Source organism: Chiloscyllium plagiosum, chromosome 19, assembly GCF_004010195.1.
Source record: "Chiloscyllium plagiosum isolate BGI_BamShark_2017 chromosome 19, ASM401019v2, whole genome shotgun sequence".
Lineage (NCBI taxonomy): Eukaryota > Metazoa > Chordata > Chondrichthyes > Orectolobiformes > Hemiscylliidae > Chiloscyllium > Chiloscyllium plagiosum.
The window spans coordinates 12368707-12388817 of record NC_057728.1 but is presented as its reverse complement, the minus strand read 5'-3'; the positions used below and the strand labels follow the sequence as shown (position 1 = coordinate 12388817).

The following is a 20111-nucleotide window of genomic DNA, read 5'->3' as shown; positions in this document are numbered from 1 at the left end:
GGTCACAATACTCCAAACCTGCTCACAATATTCCAAATGCACTGACAAGAGCCTTACAGAACATCTATGCTCTTGTATTCTCGTGCTTTTGAACGGAAGGCTAGCATTGCACTTACCTTCCTAACTGCCAAGTGAACTTGCACATTAACCTTAAGGGAAACCTGACCTAGACTCCAAGTCCCTTTGTGCTTCAGATTTCCAAAGCCTTTCCCCATTTAGAAAATAGTCTACTCCTTTATTCTTCCTACCACAGTGCATAACCTCACACTTGCCCACATTGTATTCTATCTGCCACTTTTTTGCCCACTCTTCTTGCCTGTCCAAGTCCTTCAGCAGCCTCCCTGCTTCCTCAACACTATGTGCTCCTTCACCTATCTTTATGTCATTTGCAAACTTAGCAAATGTCCTCATTTCCTTCATCCAGATCATTAATGCATAACATAAATAGTTGTGGTCCCAATATTGACACCTGTGGAACTCCACTATTCACTGGCTGCTATCCTGAAAAATACCCCTTTATCCCTTTTCTCGGCCTTATCGAAGGACATAAAGGCAATCTTGCCAGAGCGTTGACAAGGCAAGAAAGGCTCATGTCCAACAAAGTAACAGAGAAAATACGAGTTGCAACTGCTAGTTAATGCTCGTAGCCATGTGCTGGAATAGGAAAGGATAATATAATTATGATGATAAAACATGTGACTAAAACAATGAGGTCAAAAAGATGGCTTCCATTTTATTGGGCACAGATACCAGTTTTGGGAAATATAGTAGTTGTTCCAGAAGTTTAGGTTACACCTCAACAGGAAAGGAGCTAAGGAAATAGTGAAGTTAAGAGTTTCCTCATCTCTCATCCACCAGTTATAAGGAAACAAAATGTAGGTTGTCAAAAAACTCAGGTGTAAAGGGTGGTATTAAGTATGAACAGAAAAACTACGCGCACTACATTGCGCAAGGTGGTGAATTGGACATAATGTTGTTGCAGGGAAATACAGACATAACAACAGTAACAGAGATCTGGCTGCAAACTGGTCAAAAGAAAATAAAACTATCAAGTTGCGTTTTCTGGATGCACTGCAACTCTTTCCACCTCTCTTCATCTAACTCTATCCACATACATTCCTCCATAAATTTCTCCCTAAAATTTCTGACTTCCCTGCAAATGCAAATTTATTTCACCTCAACTACAATAAATGATATGGTTCTACACTTTAACTACTCTCTGGGTAAAGAATTTGGTGAAGGAAGGATAGGTGAACTGCTGCCTTTGTATAATGCAGCCTCTGCTAATTCTGAGCAGTCACTGTACAGACAGCAAAGTGCAGCTTGGGCCGCGTGTACAGGATAAATGCAAGCCTTGACCGATTGGGTTGAATGCTTACAAGTTCCTAGTTAATTCTATATGGCAAGAAGACATAGTAATTTCTCCATGTTTTGGATTTCCAAATCTCAGACACTTTGCTCTAGCAAAGCACGAACAGAAGTCCGAGTGTAGGGGAATGAGGTGATATAAGTAAAGGAAGTAGTGATGGAGAGAATCACCAACAGACTGTTATCAATGCTCGTGAACAGTCAATTGAAGAATGGGATGGTTGGGGATGTTGGACCAGCTCACCTATCCTTCCTATAGACCGCAGGAGCAGCATGTTCTAGTGAGACCACAAGGGAACAAAGAGGATGATATACCTTTAAGAAATAAAGAAAAATTCAGCTATTTTCAAATAAAGAATCTGAGTTTTTCATTATTTGATCTATCGTTTTTTTTTCATATTTGTGTCTTTTACTTTAGTGAAGAGCACCTTGTCCATGCAAAGCCCATCAGACCTTTAAATTTTTTAAAGACCTCAATTATATTATCCCTTCAGCTTGCATGTTTCAAGTCAAAGGAGTCCTGTTCAGCCATTCTGGATAGGCGAATGGTATTAATAAAATTATTGTTTAAAATTTTACTTGTCTATTCATTGATTGGGACAAGGAGGAGGTAAATGCAAAAGAATTCCTGAAATGTGTGCAAGTTTCTCTCTTAATGCAATTGTTCACATGTCTATTAAAAATATTACCAGACATAGTTATAATTAACCAAACAAGTTAGTTGAATGTAAATGAGCATCTCAGTGCCATAGTATGGTAAGACTGAAATCAAAAGGGAAACAGTGAATGCAAAAGCAAGGGCACTGGGTTGGAATAGGGTAGGCTTTGGAAAGACAAGCCAGCTCAATTGTTTGGGCACTATTGGAATACTGCATACAATTCTGGTCTCCCTGCTATAGGAAGGATGATATGAAACTAGAAAGGGTTCAGAAAAGATTTATAAGGATGTTGCCAGGGTTGAGCTTTAGGGAGAGACTGAATAGGCTGTGGCTATTTTCCCTGGAATGCCAGAGGCTGAGGGGCATGGATAGGGTAAATAGGCAAGATCTTTTCCCAGGGTGGGGGAGTCCAAAACTAGAGGGCATAGGTTCAAGGTGAGTGCAGAAAGAGTTAAAAGGAGCCTAAGGGGCAATGTTTTCACGCAGAGGGTGGTGTGTGTATGGAATTAGCTGCCAAAAGTAGTGGTGGAGGCTGCTGCAATTACAATTAAAAGGCATCTAGATCGGTATATGATTAGGAAGGTTTTAAGGGGATATAGGCCAATTGTTGGCAAATGGGATGAGATTTATTTAGCATATCTGGTTGGCATGAACAAGTTGCACTGAAGGATCTGTTTCCATGCTATGTATCTCTATGATTGTGGATGGATTGTAAAGAGAAACTGTTATACAATATTGCAGATTGGCAATTGGAAATGTGTTTTAAAATAATCACTGTAAATTTACAGGAAACTGCCAGTGAAAATGTCAAATTTCAGAATGTTGAGAGCAATGAAGTTTGAATCAAACTAATAAGGTGACTTTTGGGGAGTGGGATTACAAAAGTAAAAACCTATAAAAAATACAGAATGAGGTGCAGCAAGAGATGAGGAAAACGAAGAGGTAATATGGAGAAAGAAACTTAAAAGATACTCTTCAAAACAGTAAACTTGTTGTATAAATACATGAGGAAATAAAAATGTTACTTGCAATTTTGCACCTTCAGAGAGAAGGAGAAGGAGTTAATTTTAGAGAAGTTAGCTAAACTACAGTTTGGCAGAGTGCTGTACCCTGACTGGATATATCCAAAGATCAGAGAAATATGAGGAAAGAAGCAGCAGAGATCCAATGAATTGACTTCTGAGTTCTATTATTTTGTTCAGTGAAATGGAGTCAACGCTTTACTAATCTTCATAAAGGGAAGCAAAGCTAACCAAGCTAATTACAGGACAGTTCATTTAATGTCTGTGGTTGGGAAAATTTAACAATCATTTATTGAAGCTAAAATGACTAAGTATTCAAATGAATAGAAAAAAGTTTTAAGCTGCTAATCAGTTCCAGAAAGGAAAATTATGCTCACTAGACTCGATAAGAGTTATTTGAGGCAGTGAAGGATATGTTGATGGTTAGTGGAATGTAATGAATGTAGTGTAAATCTATTTTTGGAAAGCTTTGAAAAGATAGCACATTAAAAACTATTTAAACAATTAGTAGATAATAAATTAACAGAAATATGAGCAAACTGAATTTAAAAACCAGAAGGAGGACTAATGCAGAGAGATGAAGTCAAGAACAAATTCTCAGTGATTTGAATGGGTCCGTCAGTCAGGGTTCAGTTTTTGGGACTGCTCTGGTTCACTGTATACATTAAGTAATTTGACATTGGTGCTCGAAAGAACCATGTTCAAATTTGCCGACATTACAAAATAATAAGCATTGGAAGTAATTCTGAGAAAACAAGTAGCAAGGAGGAACTCTTAAAATGGTGGAATGAATGAAAAAGCAACTGATTGAAATTATTTGTTAGTTATATCTAAGCTTGTATATTCTGATCCTCAATGTAAAATGGTGATGTGGAGGTAGAGGTATTTGTAGGCTCAGATGGATAGTGGCATAAAAAGCTGACAGATAATTGAATTTTATGGAAAGAAATAATGTTAAGAATTGTTAATCTGCATAATTTTTTTTTGCAAAACCATAAAGAAAGTAGCATGCATAGTCTTAGACTCAAAATATAATGCTGACATTGATACAAGAGATGGTACAATGCAGATTAACATAAATGCTACCTAGCATGAGCAGGCACATATTTGCAAAAACTGGGACTGGTCTCATTAGAACAGAGGAGAGTATAGGAGGATTTAATAAAGGTCTTTATAATGATGATGGTCAATCAGGAGAGACAAAGATAGTGTTTCTTATGAATGAGTGGTTTAGAACAAAGATCAGATGTAAATTAATTAATTTAGAGCAGTAAAAAGGTTATTTTATGTAAAGAGAGCAGTGGAATGTAGTTAATGATTCAGGTAGAAACCATTTCAATACTTAATTAGTTCAATAGTTGGTTGAAGGAAGAGGGAAAGCAAGGATGAGAATATCTGTGCGTGTACAGGATAAACGCAAACCTCAACCAATTGGGTTGAATGCATACAAATACCTAATTAATTTTATTTGGCAAGAAAACATGGCAATTTCTTCATGCTTTGGACTTCAAAATCTCAGATACATTGCAGGAGCAAAGCATGAACAGAAGTCAGAGAAGAAGGGTAGAGTGTGGGGGGGAAAGGGGGTGATGTAAAGAAAGGAAGTCATGATGGAGAGAATTGCCAACAGGCTGTTATCAATGCTCGTGAACAGTCAATTAAGGAATGGGATGATTGGGGATGGTGGACCAGCTCACCTATCCTTCCTTTAGACCGCAGGAGGAGCATGTTCTAGTGAGACGACAAGGAAACAAAGAGGATGATATACCTTTAAAAAATAAAGAGAAATTCAGATACTTTTCACATAAAGTGAAAGATAGAGAAAGAAAATATTTTTCAGTTTCCCTACACCATTTTAAAAAAAATGCATCTGTGGATAGGAAGGGTTGAGAGAGATATGGGCCAAGTGCTGGCAAAAGTGACTAGATTAGCTTCAGATATCTGCTTGGCATGGATGAGTTGAACTGGAAGTGTCTGTCTCAGTGCCGTACATCTCTCTGACCCTATAACTCTGAACTTATGGAATAATCATGAATTAAAAGGCTCTATCAACCTAGAAAGCATATGCATTATCCAAGTTGTACAAAAAGGTAGAATCCGATTTAGAAACCACTGCCCACCAAAGGCCTAAACATACCCCTTAAAACACTATAATATTTCCATCAAAGATTACTGTACCAGACTGAACAGAGGCTGCTGTCCTCTTATAATGCAGCCCTACTGAGTCTAAGTGGTCAGTATACAGACAGTAAAGTGTAGCTGAGGCTGCATCAAAAGAAAGTGTTCTCATTTACCTATGTTAACTAATTACAATTAATCAATGTTGACGGGTTATTGTACTCTTTGAAGCCTGCTTAGAATTTTTACAGGCCTTGTAATCATTGATTATTCCACAATGGCAGTAAGCAGTTAAATAACCATAATTAAATGATTTGTGTGGAGGACAAGCACCTCATTTGAGTGCTTTGCTTCATCTGCAACTGGGCACTAACTTGGAGGATCTCAATTTGATTTCAAACTTATCTGTACTTGGAAACTGATTTGAGTTCAGCTATTGTAAACTAGACAAACAGAGGGGGGAGAAATTGTGCAAAATTAGGTCTACTATATAAAGACAACATAGCCAAGGTATCATGAAACCATGCAAATAGTTTCAGTTAAACTCAAAATATCACTAACCTGTCAGATGGAATTGTGTGGCAATGATAGAATTAGAAGAGAATGAAATGTACTAACCCATTTCTGATTCAAACTGGTTTGCAGTCTACAGTTCTTGTTTGTGTTCATTTTCACTGCCTTTGCATCATGGGCCAGATTCTGCAACTTAGGAATAACTATCTATGCATAAGATTTATACACACGCACATGTTCAAAAGTAACACAGGCTGTATCAGAGGCTAACAATATGATTTTAACCATGTTAGCTTGTTCTAACAGACATCAGATCAACTATAGATGGTTAAACAAAAAGGCTGTGAAAACTACTGTTTGCTATTTTTTTCAGTTGAGGAACCCTTTCCATAGTATGATTTGACTTTTTCTAATTGTAAAACTGATACAGGCTAATTAAGTTCATTTTTAAATTTCCTTCTGAATCATTTATCTCTCTTAAGCAACAATCATATCTGCATGCTCTCTAAACGGAGAGATAAACTTAAAGGCCTCAGTTTACCAGCCCTTAGTTTAACAGTAGTAAACAAATATATACTGCTCAGTTGCTCTCTTGATGTTCAGGTTTTGTTCATTTGATGGTGCAAGCACCATTTAAACTTCACTGTGAGAAAGTAATGCACCAGCTCCACTGTATTTCCAATATTAAGATGAGAATACGTCAACATTAGGGGTGGCATGGGGACTCAGTGGTTTGATTCTAGCCTTGGGTGGAGTTTGCACATTCTTTTCATGTCTGCGTGGGGTTTTTCCCAGTGATCCGGATCTCATCCAGATGGGATGGGCAGGAGGTCAATGTTCCCACTGTTACTTTAAAAGACTAAATGTCCTGGCACCTTATTTGCAGTGCATCTGATCAGTCATTAATTCCTTGCAAGCCAGGTGGATCACTTGGGCTCTCACAGTGACGCCTGCAGCTGAGCATTCTAGCCCTTCCATCCTTCCCCATCAGCCTATCTCCCTTGATCACACAGATGTACACTCTCTTCCAGTCCCCTTGAGCTGAGTCCATTGCACACCAGCCTCATTCCTGAGTCATCCTTTGTGCCCAAGCAACTCAAATTACTGTAAGCCATTCTCAGTCATGACACAGATGAATGCTCTCCAAAGAAGTCAAAGCTTCCACTCCAAAAGTCCAGCAACCACAATAACCTACCTACTGTACACCTCTTAGATAGTCAGGAATTGCAGAACACATTGCTTGCCCATGGAGAGCTTAATTGAGAAGAGGAACTAATTTTGGCAAGCTGGTCTTTTAATTAACATGCATAACATACAAATACATGTAAAATTGCTTGGAAGCTCAATTCACTGCTAAAGTTTGAGAATTTAACTGTAGAACCTCATATCTTTGTTGGGAACTGAGTTTTGGTCCCTCATACAACTCAGTTCCCTGCTTGCTTTGTTTCTCGCTCCCAGGAGCAGCACAGTGTGCACAGTTTTGACTTCTTATCTAAATAAGGAAACACCCGTCTTAGAGGGGATACAATGAAGGTTCGCCAGATTGTTTCCTGGGATGAGAGGTTTATTCTACAGGGAGAGATTGAGTAGAATGCGACTATATTCTCAGGAATTTCAAAGAATAAAGGAGGATCCACTGAAATAGAGAAAAATATTTTGAGTATGTGAAGTTGATGTATAAGTTTAGCTACCATCTCAATGAATAGTGGAGCACGTCTATGTGGTGTATTGCCAAGTTGTGCTCCTATTTGTGGACTTTTATCATCCCAATTAATTGGGAAGAACAATGGCTTTCATGCAAAATGATTTTGAAAAACTGGTTTCAGTCGGTTTGGAAACTGAAGTATAATTGTGAAGGCCACTAAATTACACAGCAATTAATAAATGAAAATTCTCGAATATCCTCTTCACATGCATAAAGTGGCTTCAAAAATCCAATAGATGACTGAAAATCATTTTACTGAAAAATATTTACTACCAAAAAAATTTTGAATTAGAAATATAAGAAGGAGGATACTCCTTTTTGCTAATAGTGCAACACCCCAGTCCACATTGTTTGATACTACTTGTCTCAACCATTTGTTAATGACAAACATCTCACGATTATATTTCCTTGAACCCAGATGAGGAAGAAGTGGCACAATTGATGGATTTAACAATGATTAAAAGATTTGATCATTAAAAAGAAGTCATTTCCTATGGTGAGGGTGTCCAGGATAAAGGGCGGGCATAAACCTCAAAACAGAATGAGTCTGCTCAGGAGCAATGTTGAGAAGCCGCAATTCATTTAGAGGTAATAAATGTATGGAACCCTTTACACCCAAAAGCTGCTGAGCTGTGATCAATTGAAGACGTCCAAATTGAAAATGATCAGGTACTAAGGGTTATAGAAATGCTTCAACTGTTCGTAATGATTTGTCATGAGCTAACTGAATGGCAGCATAGGTCGTCAATGAGCTGAATGGCCCACTTCTGTTCCCATGTTCCTAATTTATAAACCAACTCTGTGGTACCATTGTATTACCACCCTCATACAAGCATAACCATTACCTTAAACAGAAAATACTTTCAAAATAATCACAGTCTTCCACAATGCTCGCAGTATTTACAAACCACAATTCATAAGATACTGCAACACAAATTGCATAACACATGTGGTACAGTCACATCACCCCCACAGCTACATTCAGTGCCACAGTACTTGCAAAAGGATCTTAACAGCGTAGGTGGTAAATACGGACACCTCTACACCAATAACAAGATTAGCTGACTGGATAATTGACTGAATTTTCTATTTGTATATTTTACTGCATTTTTTTAGCTGACAGATAATCACAGTTAGCCTCCTGTCAAAGCATATTGCACCAGCTTCAAATTTGCACCAAACTGGTGATGAGGTGGTCGCAAGAATAGTGTGATAATGCAGACAGGAAAAGAACATTTAAAACAAATATGTTAAGGCAAAACACTTTATTTAGTCCATTAAAACAGGTCATTTCAAATGGATTATCTGATTGAAAAGTAAGTGAAAACAAAGTTACAATTACATCTTATACCCAGAACGAGTTTGTCTGTGCGCTGCTTGTTCATACTAGATGGGCTGGTGATGAAGACACTGTACTTGGCCCCAGAGATTATGAAGTGTAAAATTAGCTGATTCCCACTCCTGGTTGCAATGCAGGGATTCCTGTATGAATGCATGTGTATCACTTAGGTAATTTTCGCCATAAATAGTTTGCTGACACCCCCTACCTAGTATTAGTTGTGAAGCATGCTTAGTTAGGTGAGACATTGGTGGGCAGCTTGTGGTACAGAACTATGATGAGTTAGTTCCAAACAGTGAAAAAGTAAGAGGTAGACAGATAAGACAACAAAAGTAAAAGGTATACAACAAGCAAGTCCTGTCATCATGAATACATTAAAATCACAAAATCAGTTTGCCAATGAACATTTCAAACACAGATCCATTTATGTTCAGGAAACAAATTAAACAGGAGAAAACTGGAAATTTGGCTCTCACAAGTGAAGACTTCCTCAGCAAATATTCCTATCCATTTACTTCCTTCTAAATAAGCAATGGGAACCAGAAATGGACAAAGTGGATCATGCTACAGTGACAACATTGGAAAAACAACGTATTTATGGAAAAACAAAGTGACCTTCTCCATACAACAGAAAGCATCTTGGAGGACTCCTGTAAGTGTAGTAAGTTCAAAAGTGGCCAAACATGGCTTGTTCAGTTTAAGAATAGTTATTCACAAAGCACTTTTTAAAAATCACCAAGTAAAATTTGTGACTCACAACAGATGATTCAGCTGCACCTGTTCACACCGCAAGCAAACTCTCATTACTCATACTGATTAGACAAGACATAATGAAATCTTTGCCACAGTTGCCCAAAAAAATAAATAATTCGATACCTTAGTGAATAAAATTGAGAAACATTATTTAAGTGGTTTTCATGTCAAGAACAATGACCAGAAAAACCACCCTGTTTCATGTAATTAAACAGACTGAAGATACCCACCATGGTTTTTCTCTTGTTACTTTGGAAGGAAAGACTGCCTGGGCTTGCCTATTATTAGAGGCATGGAGATTGTCTTTTGGTGACTTGAATGGCTTGGAGTTGCTACCAGCTAACATATGGCTACTGCAGGCTTTGGATTTCATGGAGACTGGTGATGTTGTGGAGTTGGAGGTTGTAGAAGCTGGTGAGGGGGTTGCCTTACATGAAGAACCATGTCTCCTTTCTGAAAGCAAAGGAGAGAGCAGTGATTAGTTGGTAAATTGTACGGTGGGATTGCAGAAATATTTTCTTTTAATCATTTGTTAAAATAAAAGTTGACTTGAATAACAAGCAAAAAACTGATCAATTAAGACACAAATGCTGTAATCACAATTTTACCATACACAGTTTTTGTTAAGATATAGATCTATTTTTCTACAGCATAAGCTAGTAGATGAACCATACTGACTGATAAAAGTCCAACACAGCAACATGAGTGAGCGGATTAATAGATAAAAACATCAATAGCTTGCATCTATGTAATGATTTTAACATTCCAAGATACATACAAGAGTGATGTCAATGCAAGTATTGATATTTAAGGAGACATCAGGGCAGATGACTAAAAACTTAACATAAGAGGCAGGTTTCAAGGAGCTCCTTAAAGACAGAAAGACAAGTTGACAGGCTTACAGAAAGAATTCCAGAGAAAAAGAGGCAAGGCAATCAAAGACACAGCAATCCATAATGGAACAGTTAAAGTTGCTAATTTGCCAGAAAAAGAAGAGTGCAAAAGAGTGGAAAGGTTTGTAGGGATAGAGGCTCTTTGCTGATAATGGCACAATGTTGAGAAGTATTTGCAATTCTCCAGATGCTGAAGCAGTCCCTATCCATATGGAGACAGACCTGGACAACATTTAGTCTTGGGTGATAAATGTCAAGCAACACTCATGCCACAGAAATGTCAGACAATAACCATCTCCATCAAAACAGAATCAAGATGTTCGATAGCATTACTAATGCTGAATCTCCTACCATTAACACCCTCGGGGCTTACCACTGACCAGAAACTGAACTGTTCCGACCATAGAAATACTGCGGCTACAAAAGCAGATCAGAAGCGCAGAATTCTGTGACCTCGCGTCTCTCCAGTGCATGGCCACTATTTACAAGACGTAAGTCAGGATAAAATATTCCCTACTTGACTGTATGGTTGCAGCACAGTGGCAACAGTGTATACCACCTAGAAGATGCACTGCAACAACTCACTAAAGCTTCTTCCAGTCCACCTCAAACCCATGAATTCTATTGCCAGATGGGCAAAGACAGCAGATTTATGGGAACTCCACCATCTGCAAGTTCTTCTCCAAGCCACTAACCACCCTGAGCTAAAACTATGTCATGGCTCCTTCAATGTTTACTGTTACAATGTCCTGGAACTCTAACAGTTCTAGTGACGGCAGCAATTCGAGAGAGTGGCTCACTACCATATGCTTAAGGACAATGAAGGATAGACAATATATGCTGACTTTCCAGCCATACCCACATTACTGAAAGAAAATAAAAGTCACAAAGATAGGTAGGAGTGAGGCCATGGAGGTTTCCAAAAATAGGTTATGAGGATTTTAAAATCCATTCATCATTGGATGGGAGGCAGTGTACGTCAGCAAGCAGTGATAGGTGAACAGAAATTATTGCAAATTTAAGGTACAGGCAGCAAAATGTTGAATGCAGACGGCAGGTCAGTGGGTGTTTCTTGAGTGTTGTTGGAACTATAGGATACTCTTCACATGGGTGACTATCACACTCCTGACTTGTGCGCTTTAGATATGGATAGGTTTTGGGGAGTCACATGATAAGTTACTTGTCTCAGAATTCCTCACGTCTGAACACTTGTGTAGTCACTACATTTATGTCGATAATGGGAGATTTAGCGACTGTATTGCAAGTGAACAATAACGCAGGAATGTTAATTCCTGTTCATCAAAAATGGTCACTGTGTGGTCTGGTGTGAATGCTACTTGTCATTAAACATCCAGTTGCTACATATGATCATGGAATACGTCAGTACCTGAAGAGTTGCGAATGGTACTGCATACTGTGTAATTATCAGAGAACATCCCAACCTTCGATATTATGATTGAGAAAAGGTCATCAATGAAGCAGGTGGATTTGCCTATAGCATTTTCCTGAGAAACTCCTGCAGTGATTTACTGGGATTGAGACAATTATGGTTGCTGGAGGTCAAATCATCTTCCATTGTATGGTGTATGGACTCCGACTTACTTATCCCATCACAAGTCTTATTGAGTTCAATTTTGTCATAGCTACTTAATGCTACACTTGGTCAAATGCCACCTTGATGTCGCACAGCTCACCTACAGAATTTAGTTTTTTTTGTCCAGTATTGACCAAAGTTGAAATGACATCATGAGCTAAATGGCCCCAGTGAAACATAAACTAACCATCATGAGAAGGTTATTACTTTTTAAGTGTCACTTGATAGCACTGTCAACTGCAGCTTTCATCAATTTCTAATGATCGAGAGTGGATTTTTGGGGCAGTAACGCACTTGTCCTGCTTTTGGAGGACAAGTCATATGTGTGCATTTCCCCATGGTGTCAGGTTGATGCAATGTTGCAACTGTACAACTGCTTTGTTAGGCACATAGCTAATTCTGGAGCACGTCAGTACTATTGGTGGCATATTGTCAGGGCTCAGAACTTTTGCATTCAGCAGTTTCCTTGTACCACATGGAGTGAATCAAATTGGTTGAAGATTGACATCTGTGATGCTCAGAAGTAGTCTCAGGAAGGAGCTGCGATGGGCCATTCTGACTGAAGATAATTGCAAGCATATCAGCCTTTTCTTATGTAATGATGTGATGGCTTTCCCAATCATCAAGGCTCAGGACGTTTATGGAGACTCAATTAGTTATTCATTTGTCCATTGGTGATTTGATAGTTGTTTGCAATGCTTTACATCAAATCCATTGTTGTGGGATCATTTGGCTCTATCACATGCTGGCTTTAGCTTTTTCATGTGCATGCAGTTGTGTTGTAGATTCACCAGATGGCAACTCATTTTTAGGTGCCCTTGATGCTGCTGGCTCACACCCCTGAATTCCTCATTGCAGCAAGATTAATCCTTTAGTTTAGTGGTAATGGTGAATGAAGAATATCCTGGGCCATCAGGTTATGGATTGTGGTTAAATAGAATTCTGCTGCTGCTCCTGATGGTCTGCAGTATTTTATGACCAGTTTAGAGGTGCTAGGTCTGTTCTGAATTTTTCACATTTAGTACAGCGGTAGAGCCACACAATACAATGGAAGATATTGTCAAGGGTTATAATCCCTGTAGAGACCTAAGCTTTTATGAAGATATTTGACTGGAAAAAATCGTACAAAACATATATTTTAAGACTTTTATTGCAACAGATAAATAAAAGCAACATTAACTAAACGCTATTTAGGTGGCAACTTACACAATAGGAAAAGCTTCCCCAATTATACTAGTAAAATAACTGAAAATCTCCAGACCCGGTTATGTTTTATGGGCCTTATATCCAGACAGAAATGGTACTTAACTATCCATTAGACCACCAGCTCCATTCTGCCTTCCATACAAACATAAGACCAATTAGGAGCAGACTTTGACATTTCAAGACTATTCCACCATTCAATAAGATCATAGCTAATCTAATTGTGGCCCAAATTCCATATTCCCATCTATTCCCCCATAAGTTTTGAATCCCCTGCCTAACAAGAATCTGTCTGTCACTTTCTTAAAAATATTTAGTGACCCCAACTCTGCTACTTTCTAAAAGTAGAGGGGTCCAAAGTTGCAGAATCCCAAAGGGAAGAATTTCACCTCCCCTCTATCCTAAAAGGTCAATCCGTAATGTTAAAACTGCATTCTCTAGTTCTTGACTCACCCACAAGAGGAAACAGCCTTCCTACGGCCACCTTGTTGAGACCATTCAGGATCTTGTACACTTCAATTAAGACAGCTCTCAATCTACTTGAAACAAGCCTAGCCTGCCCAACCTTTCCTCCTAAGACAACCCACTGATTCTAGGTATCAATCCAGTAAGCCTCCTCTGAACTGTCTCCGACATATTTATATCCTTTCTAAATTAAGTAGGCTAAAACTGCAGTGTTTAAGAGGTTGTGTTCCCAATGCCCAATATAAATGAAGCATTAACATCTTAACTTTTATGTCCGATTCCTCTTGTAATAAAGGTTAGCACTGCATGAGCCTTCTTGATTATGTACTGCACTTGCATACTAACCTTTCATGGCTCATGCACTTAGACCCCTCTGTACTTCGGAATTCTGCACTTGATCACTGTTTCAGTAATATTCTGTTTTTTTTTTAAATTATTCATGAAGTGAACATCTTTACACTTTCTCATATTATACTCCATCTGCCAGATTTTTTCCCACTCACTTGAACCATTTATATCAGTCTGCATCCATGTTATGTCACATTCACAACATACTTTCCTACCTAACTTTATATCATTTGCAAATTTAGCCACCATGTCTTTGCTCCCCTCATTAAGTCATTAAGATAAATTGTAAAAAGTGATGCCTTGGCATAGACTCTAATGGAACTCCACTCACCACGTCTTCCAATCCGAAAAAAGACCCAATATGCATTTTGTTTTTATAAACTATTTTCCATTACAGAATGTTACCTTTTATACCAAGATCCTACTTTGCTCAATAAGCTTTTATGTGGAATCTTCTCAACTGCCTTCTGGAAGTTCAAGTACATTACAACAACAGGCTTCTCTTTATTGAAAGCACATATTACTCCTTCAGAGAATTCCAATAAGTTGGTTAAACACGACTCATGTTCTTCTAAAAGCCAAGATATAACTTTTTAAAAAAATAATCAATTCAAACACCTTCCTCAATAAATATAATCTGATAACCATTATGAATAGGTGGCTACAGGATGACTAGAATTGCGCTGTGTATTGAGAGGTTTATGACATTAAGCATAATAGGATGCAAGTTAAAGGTGGAGTGGTAGTACTCCTAACTAATGTTAGTATTGTGATCCACAGGCATCCTGAGCAGTGATGCGATGTAGGACAAAGTATACAAGAAATATTGGGTGCTTGTGATAAATGAGCAGTTTAAATATGGCCTATTTTAATTTACATATAAATTGGAAAAATCAGATAGGATAACCTTGGTAAGGAGTTCCTAAAATGCTTTCAGGATATTTTCTTCAAGCAGCACATTCTGGAACAGATCAGAAAGCAGGCTATGCTAAACTTGGTACTGTGCAATGTGACAGAATCACTGATTTCAACAAAGGCATCTCTGGTAACAGTGATCATAATATGATGAATTTTTGCATCCAGTTTGAAAGAGGAAAGTGTGTGTCTAAGATTAGTATTTTAAATGTAAAAGGCAACTATGTGGACATGAAAGCAGAGTTAGCTGAACTGGAATATTAGGCTAGAAGATGGATATTTTTCAGACTGCATACAAACTGGTCAATGGTTTTTTTAATTGAGGTTCTGCTTTTTTTAATCAATTTAGCACTTATCTTCGCATTTGCCTCAGCTGAGCCTCTTCCCTAGTTTACCCATGTTGATGGATCTTCTGCTTCCCACTGCAAGTTCTTCCTTGCCTTTAGCAGATGTCCCAGATAACACAGCCATCAGAACTCATGTTCTTCGCTGAAGAGAGAATTACCTCATTAAACTATCCCTTACATCCCTTCTACTGCCCCCTCTTAGGTGGCTTCCTGCTTCAATGGCCAGTTAGCTCTTCCACCCTAAAGCTTTCACTCTCATCCAAATAAGCCGAGAACACCTCAAATTTACAAAGGCGGAGTCTTTTGTGCTTCTGTTCTCTAGGTCTCCTCAACTGCTTCATTTGTAGTGACACCTTCCTATCTCTGACCACTAAGCAAATCAGAAGACCTTGTCCTAATAAATGAGAGTGTATCTCGGAACAAAGTGTCAAGGTAACTGTGCCCCTCTCTGATGTGTGACTGTACATGCAGCTTGGCCTCCTGGTCAATAACTCTGAGCCAAAGATCCTGCAACTGCGAGTTTTTTCTGCAGATATGCAGGTCCTGGATCACCCTAGCATCCTGAAATTGCAGCACATTACCTTCTTTCGCTAATATGCGTTAATTAACTAGCAATTGTTAACTAATTTATAATTAATACAGCCAACATCTCCTGAATAGTTTTCACATGTCAGTAGACTTTGTAACACAGATCAAACAGTACAATTGGAATGAGCTGGCAGAGGAAGTGGTGGAAGCTGGTACAAGTACAACATTTAAAAGGGATCTGGATAGGTACATGAATAGGAGGAGTTTAGAAGGATATGGGCCAAACACTGTCAAATGGGACGAGATTAATTTAGGATACCTGGTCGGCATGGATGAGTTGGACCGAAGAGTCTGTTTTCATGCTGTACAACTCTATGACTCAATACTTGCAATACCAATAAAACTTCTATTATATAAGGCTGGAAATCGAATACTGAAGGTTGTAAAAAAGTAGTTAAACATAATTCCCCACATTTCATTGAATCCTCCATTCTACACAATGTACCTCTTTATCGCTATGAACCAAACACCCACTTTGAAACAAATTCGAAGATTTACTCACTTGACCAGCATCTTACTCCCCAACATCGACAGCCCTACCAACTCTTGAAGTTAAATGGACAATATCAAGTATAACTGGTTACAAATATTGACACACTTGAGAGACTTAGACAGTAACAGTTTACTCAAAGTCAGCACAGCACTTTCTGTCCCTATCTACACCTGTAAACATCTTACAGGTTCTTCACAGCAAAACAACCTGGGCTCCCCTTTAACCATTAACAATCAAGATACCCAAGCTTCTCATCAGACAAGAGTCACAGCAGGTCGCATGATCCCTTCACTCCTCTATTTTACCCTGGTAAACAAGCAGTTATAAAACACAATCTTATTAACTTCTTATTTGCAACATCAATGAGAAAATGGATCATTGTCTTCACAAGGTCTGTAGAGTGGCCACTCCTACCGATTCTATTGTGGAGACTTATATCTGTGACATGTAGGTTGGTACAGGTGAGGTCATCTGCTGTTGCTTCTCTCACGCCTACTGTAAACCTACAGTGGCAAATATCTCCTTCAGGCCTCAGTCTGCTCACTCAAAAGTGATGTGACCAAGTCACCCTTGATGATGAACACTGAAATTCCCTATCCAGAGTGCCTTCTGCGGCCTTGTGACCCTCAGAACCTTTTCCAAATTGCATTCAACGGAGGAAGTTCAGCAGATATTAACCTGCAAGAGTTTTCCTTGCCCATGTTTCACCTGATGGCATCAGACTTCATGGAATCTTGAGTCAATGCGAAGGAGTCCCAGGATTAGTTTCTCTCACTCATACACCATAGTGTCACTCGCTCAGTTATCTCAATTTGGCACAATTCACTAGCTTTATGTAAAAAGCATTTTGCAGGATTGAATGAGCTGGTTGCGCCCTGTCAATTCAGATACACATTGATGTCAGAAGATAGATTTGGTTTAATTCAACTTTGATATGGTGTTTTCACATTGGTGACCCAGATGGGTTAAGTGAAAGAGTCACCAGTATTGCAACTAGTTTTCAATTTCAGATTCATTTACTTAACTCAATAAATTTAAATTCCAAAAGCTGATCAATGAATCTATGTTTTTAGAACATTAATCAAGGCCTCTAGACTACTGATCCAATGATATTACTAATTCTGCTTTTGTTCCCTTAGAGCAAAGGGCTTGGGAACAGTGGGAGAAGGGTTCCAGGCTTGGGCATATTTGGAAACAGGAAACAAAATTTGGTTTCAATCAAAGTGATGACATAGGATTTGAGTATAGCTGGAGGGAGGGTAGAGGGTTCATGAACAGTAGAGACAGTGTGTGCAGTTGGCTACAGTTGTAGACAATACATGGGATTTGAGAACAGTGGAAGGGGGGGGGATACAGAATGTAAGGATAGTAGGGGAGAAGATACAGGATATAGGTACAGTCAGAAAGAGAGTATTGGTTCTGGTACAGTCGACATCATGGGCCCAGAGTCAATGCTGACAAATTGCAAAGTGACTCCCTCTTTACAGTATACCACAGAGTCACCATCTCTGCTGGGTCTGTCCTGCCAATGGGAGAGCACATTCCCAGGGAGGATGAGGGACATAGTCATATTTAACCAATCTACACCTCAGACAATTTCAAACTGTTGCTTGACTAGTTTGTGGGACATGTCCCCCAATATTGACACAAGCTCTAGATGTTAGTATGGAGGACACTGCAGGGTTGACAGGGGTGATGTTGCTATTGCAATTTCTGATGGCTAAATCAATTTCAAGTGGTTTAATCATTTTTCCATTCCTTTTTATTATTCATTCATGGGGTGCGGGCATGACTAACTAGCTCAGTATTTATTGCCCGTATTTATATTATCTAGAGAGCAATTTTAAGACAGCAAATGTGCTGTCAATTTGGAGTCATGTGCAGACCAAACCATTTTAAGAGAGAAGATTTCCCTTTCTAAAGGATGTGAATGAACTAGATTCTTTCTTACAACTGACAGTGGTTACATGGTCACCAGTAGGCGAGCTTTTTGTTCAAAATTTTTAATGTTTCAAATTTCACCATCTGCCATGCTGAAATTCAAATCTGAGTCCCATGAACATTACTCTTGGGTAATAGATTACTAGAACCATAACACTTTCACTTCTTCATCACCTCTCCAGCTTCATATAATTCATAGTGGTTTGATACAACTGCAAGGCTTGTTTGACCATTTTGGAGGGCAGTTAACAGTCGTGGAATCACATGTAGGCCAGACCAGGTAAGAATGGCAGATTTCCACCCAACAAGAGCTTTAATAATCGAGAAGGGTTTTGCAACTAACAACAATGGTTCCATGGTCATCACCAGATTAGCCTTTTAAACTCCATATTTATTAATTCAATTTAAATTTTGCAAAATGCTATGAGGGATTATATTCCCAGAGCATAGCCTAAACTAGTAAATCAGAGACATCACTATGCCATCTCCTCCCCAGTGTAGAATCAGCTACCACATTTATGCAATTTGGTGAAGGAAAATTAAAGCTGCATATCTTCACCCTCCCGCTTCTAACTTCAATTGCTTCAATAGCCTGCTACTCATCGTGAAGTCAGGAGCAGCAATATTCAATTATTGCAGTCTCCAGAAGCATTCACAATTCGCTCAGATACTGAAGCATGTCACAGTCTCTGGGCAACATTCAGGCCGAGACTGATAAATGTAAATAATGTTTCTGCCATACAAAAGACAGGCAATGATCATCTTAGCAAAACATATCTAAACACCCACCCTTGATGTTTAACAAGATTATCTTTGCTGAAGCTTCCAGCAACATCACTCTTCAGAAACTGAACTGGACCGTGCCACAGAATCCTAGAATCTCTACGGTGTGGAAGCAGGTCATTTGGCCAATCAAGGCCAGGCGGCCCTCCAAACAGCATCCCACCTAGACCAACCCCACTACCTTATTCCTGTAACCCTGCATTTCCCACAGTTAATCCACCTAACCTACACATTCCTGGACATTTTGGGCAGTTTAACATGTCCAACCCACTTAACCTGCACATCTTTGGACTGTCGAATGAAACCTACGCAGACACAGGGAGAATGTGCAAACTCCATATGGAAAGGCACCTGAGCATGGTATTAAACTCAAGTCCCTGGTGCTGTGAAGCAGCAGTGCTAACCACTGAGCCATTAAACCACCATAAACATTATAGCTACAAAAGCAAGTCAAATAGAGACTATAAATTCTTAATCAAATAATCCATGTTCCAACTCGCAAAAACCTGTCCATGATTTAGCAATAGACTACTCTCCACTTATCTGGCTGAGTGAAGCTCCAGCAACACTCAAGTAGCCCAACACCATCCAAGACAAAGAATCCCATCTGATTAGCATCCTACACATCCAGTTGAACACCTATTGCTTTCACCACATTGCATGGTTGCATCAGTGTGTACTGTATGCAAGACACCCTGCAGAAACTCAGAGATCCTTTGGGAATCCTGAGGAACAGGATGTACATGTATTTGGAAAGGGAAGGACTGATTCGGGATAGTCAGCATGGCTTTGTGCGTGGGAAATCATGTCTCACAAACTTGATTGAGTTTTTTGAAGAAGTAACAAAAAAGATTGATGAAGGCAGAGCAGTAGATGTGATCTATATGGACTTCAGTAAGGCGTTCGACAAGATTCCCCATGGGAGGCTGATTAGCAAGGTTAGATCTCATGGAATATAGGGAGAACTAGCCATTTGGATACTGAACTGGCTCAAAGGTAGAAGACAGAGGGTGGTGGTGGAGGGCTGTTTTTCAGACTGGAGGCCTGTGACCAATGGAGTGCCA

At 39.0% G+C, this 20111-nt stretch overlaps 1 protein-coding gene across 12 annotated transcripts in view; it reads right to left on the bottom strand.

Moving 5' to 3' along the window:
• The window catches only part of LOC122559522 (ataxin-7-like protein 1), a 244320-nt gene that overhangs the window by 64938 nt on the left and 159271 nt on the right, over positions 1-20111 (bottom strand). For all 12 annotated transcript variants that reach the window (XM_043709110.1, XM_043709111.1, XM_043709114.1 and 9 more), the window contains one exon: positions 9708-9930. In XM_043709110.1, the coding sequence (XP_043565045.1) occupies positions 9708-9930 (223 nt within the window). The remainder of the gene's footprint in view (positions 1-9707; positions 9931-20111) is intronic.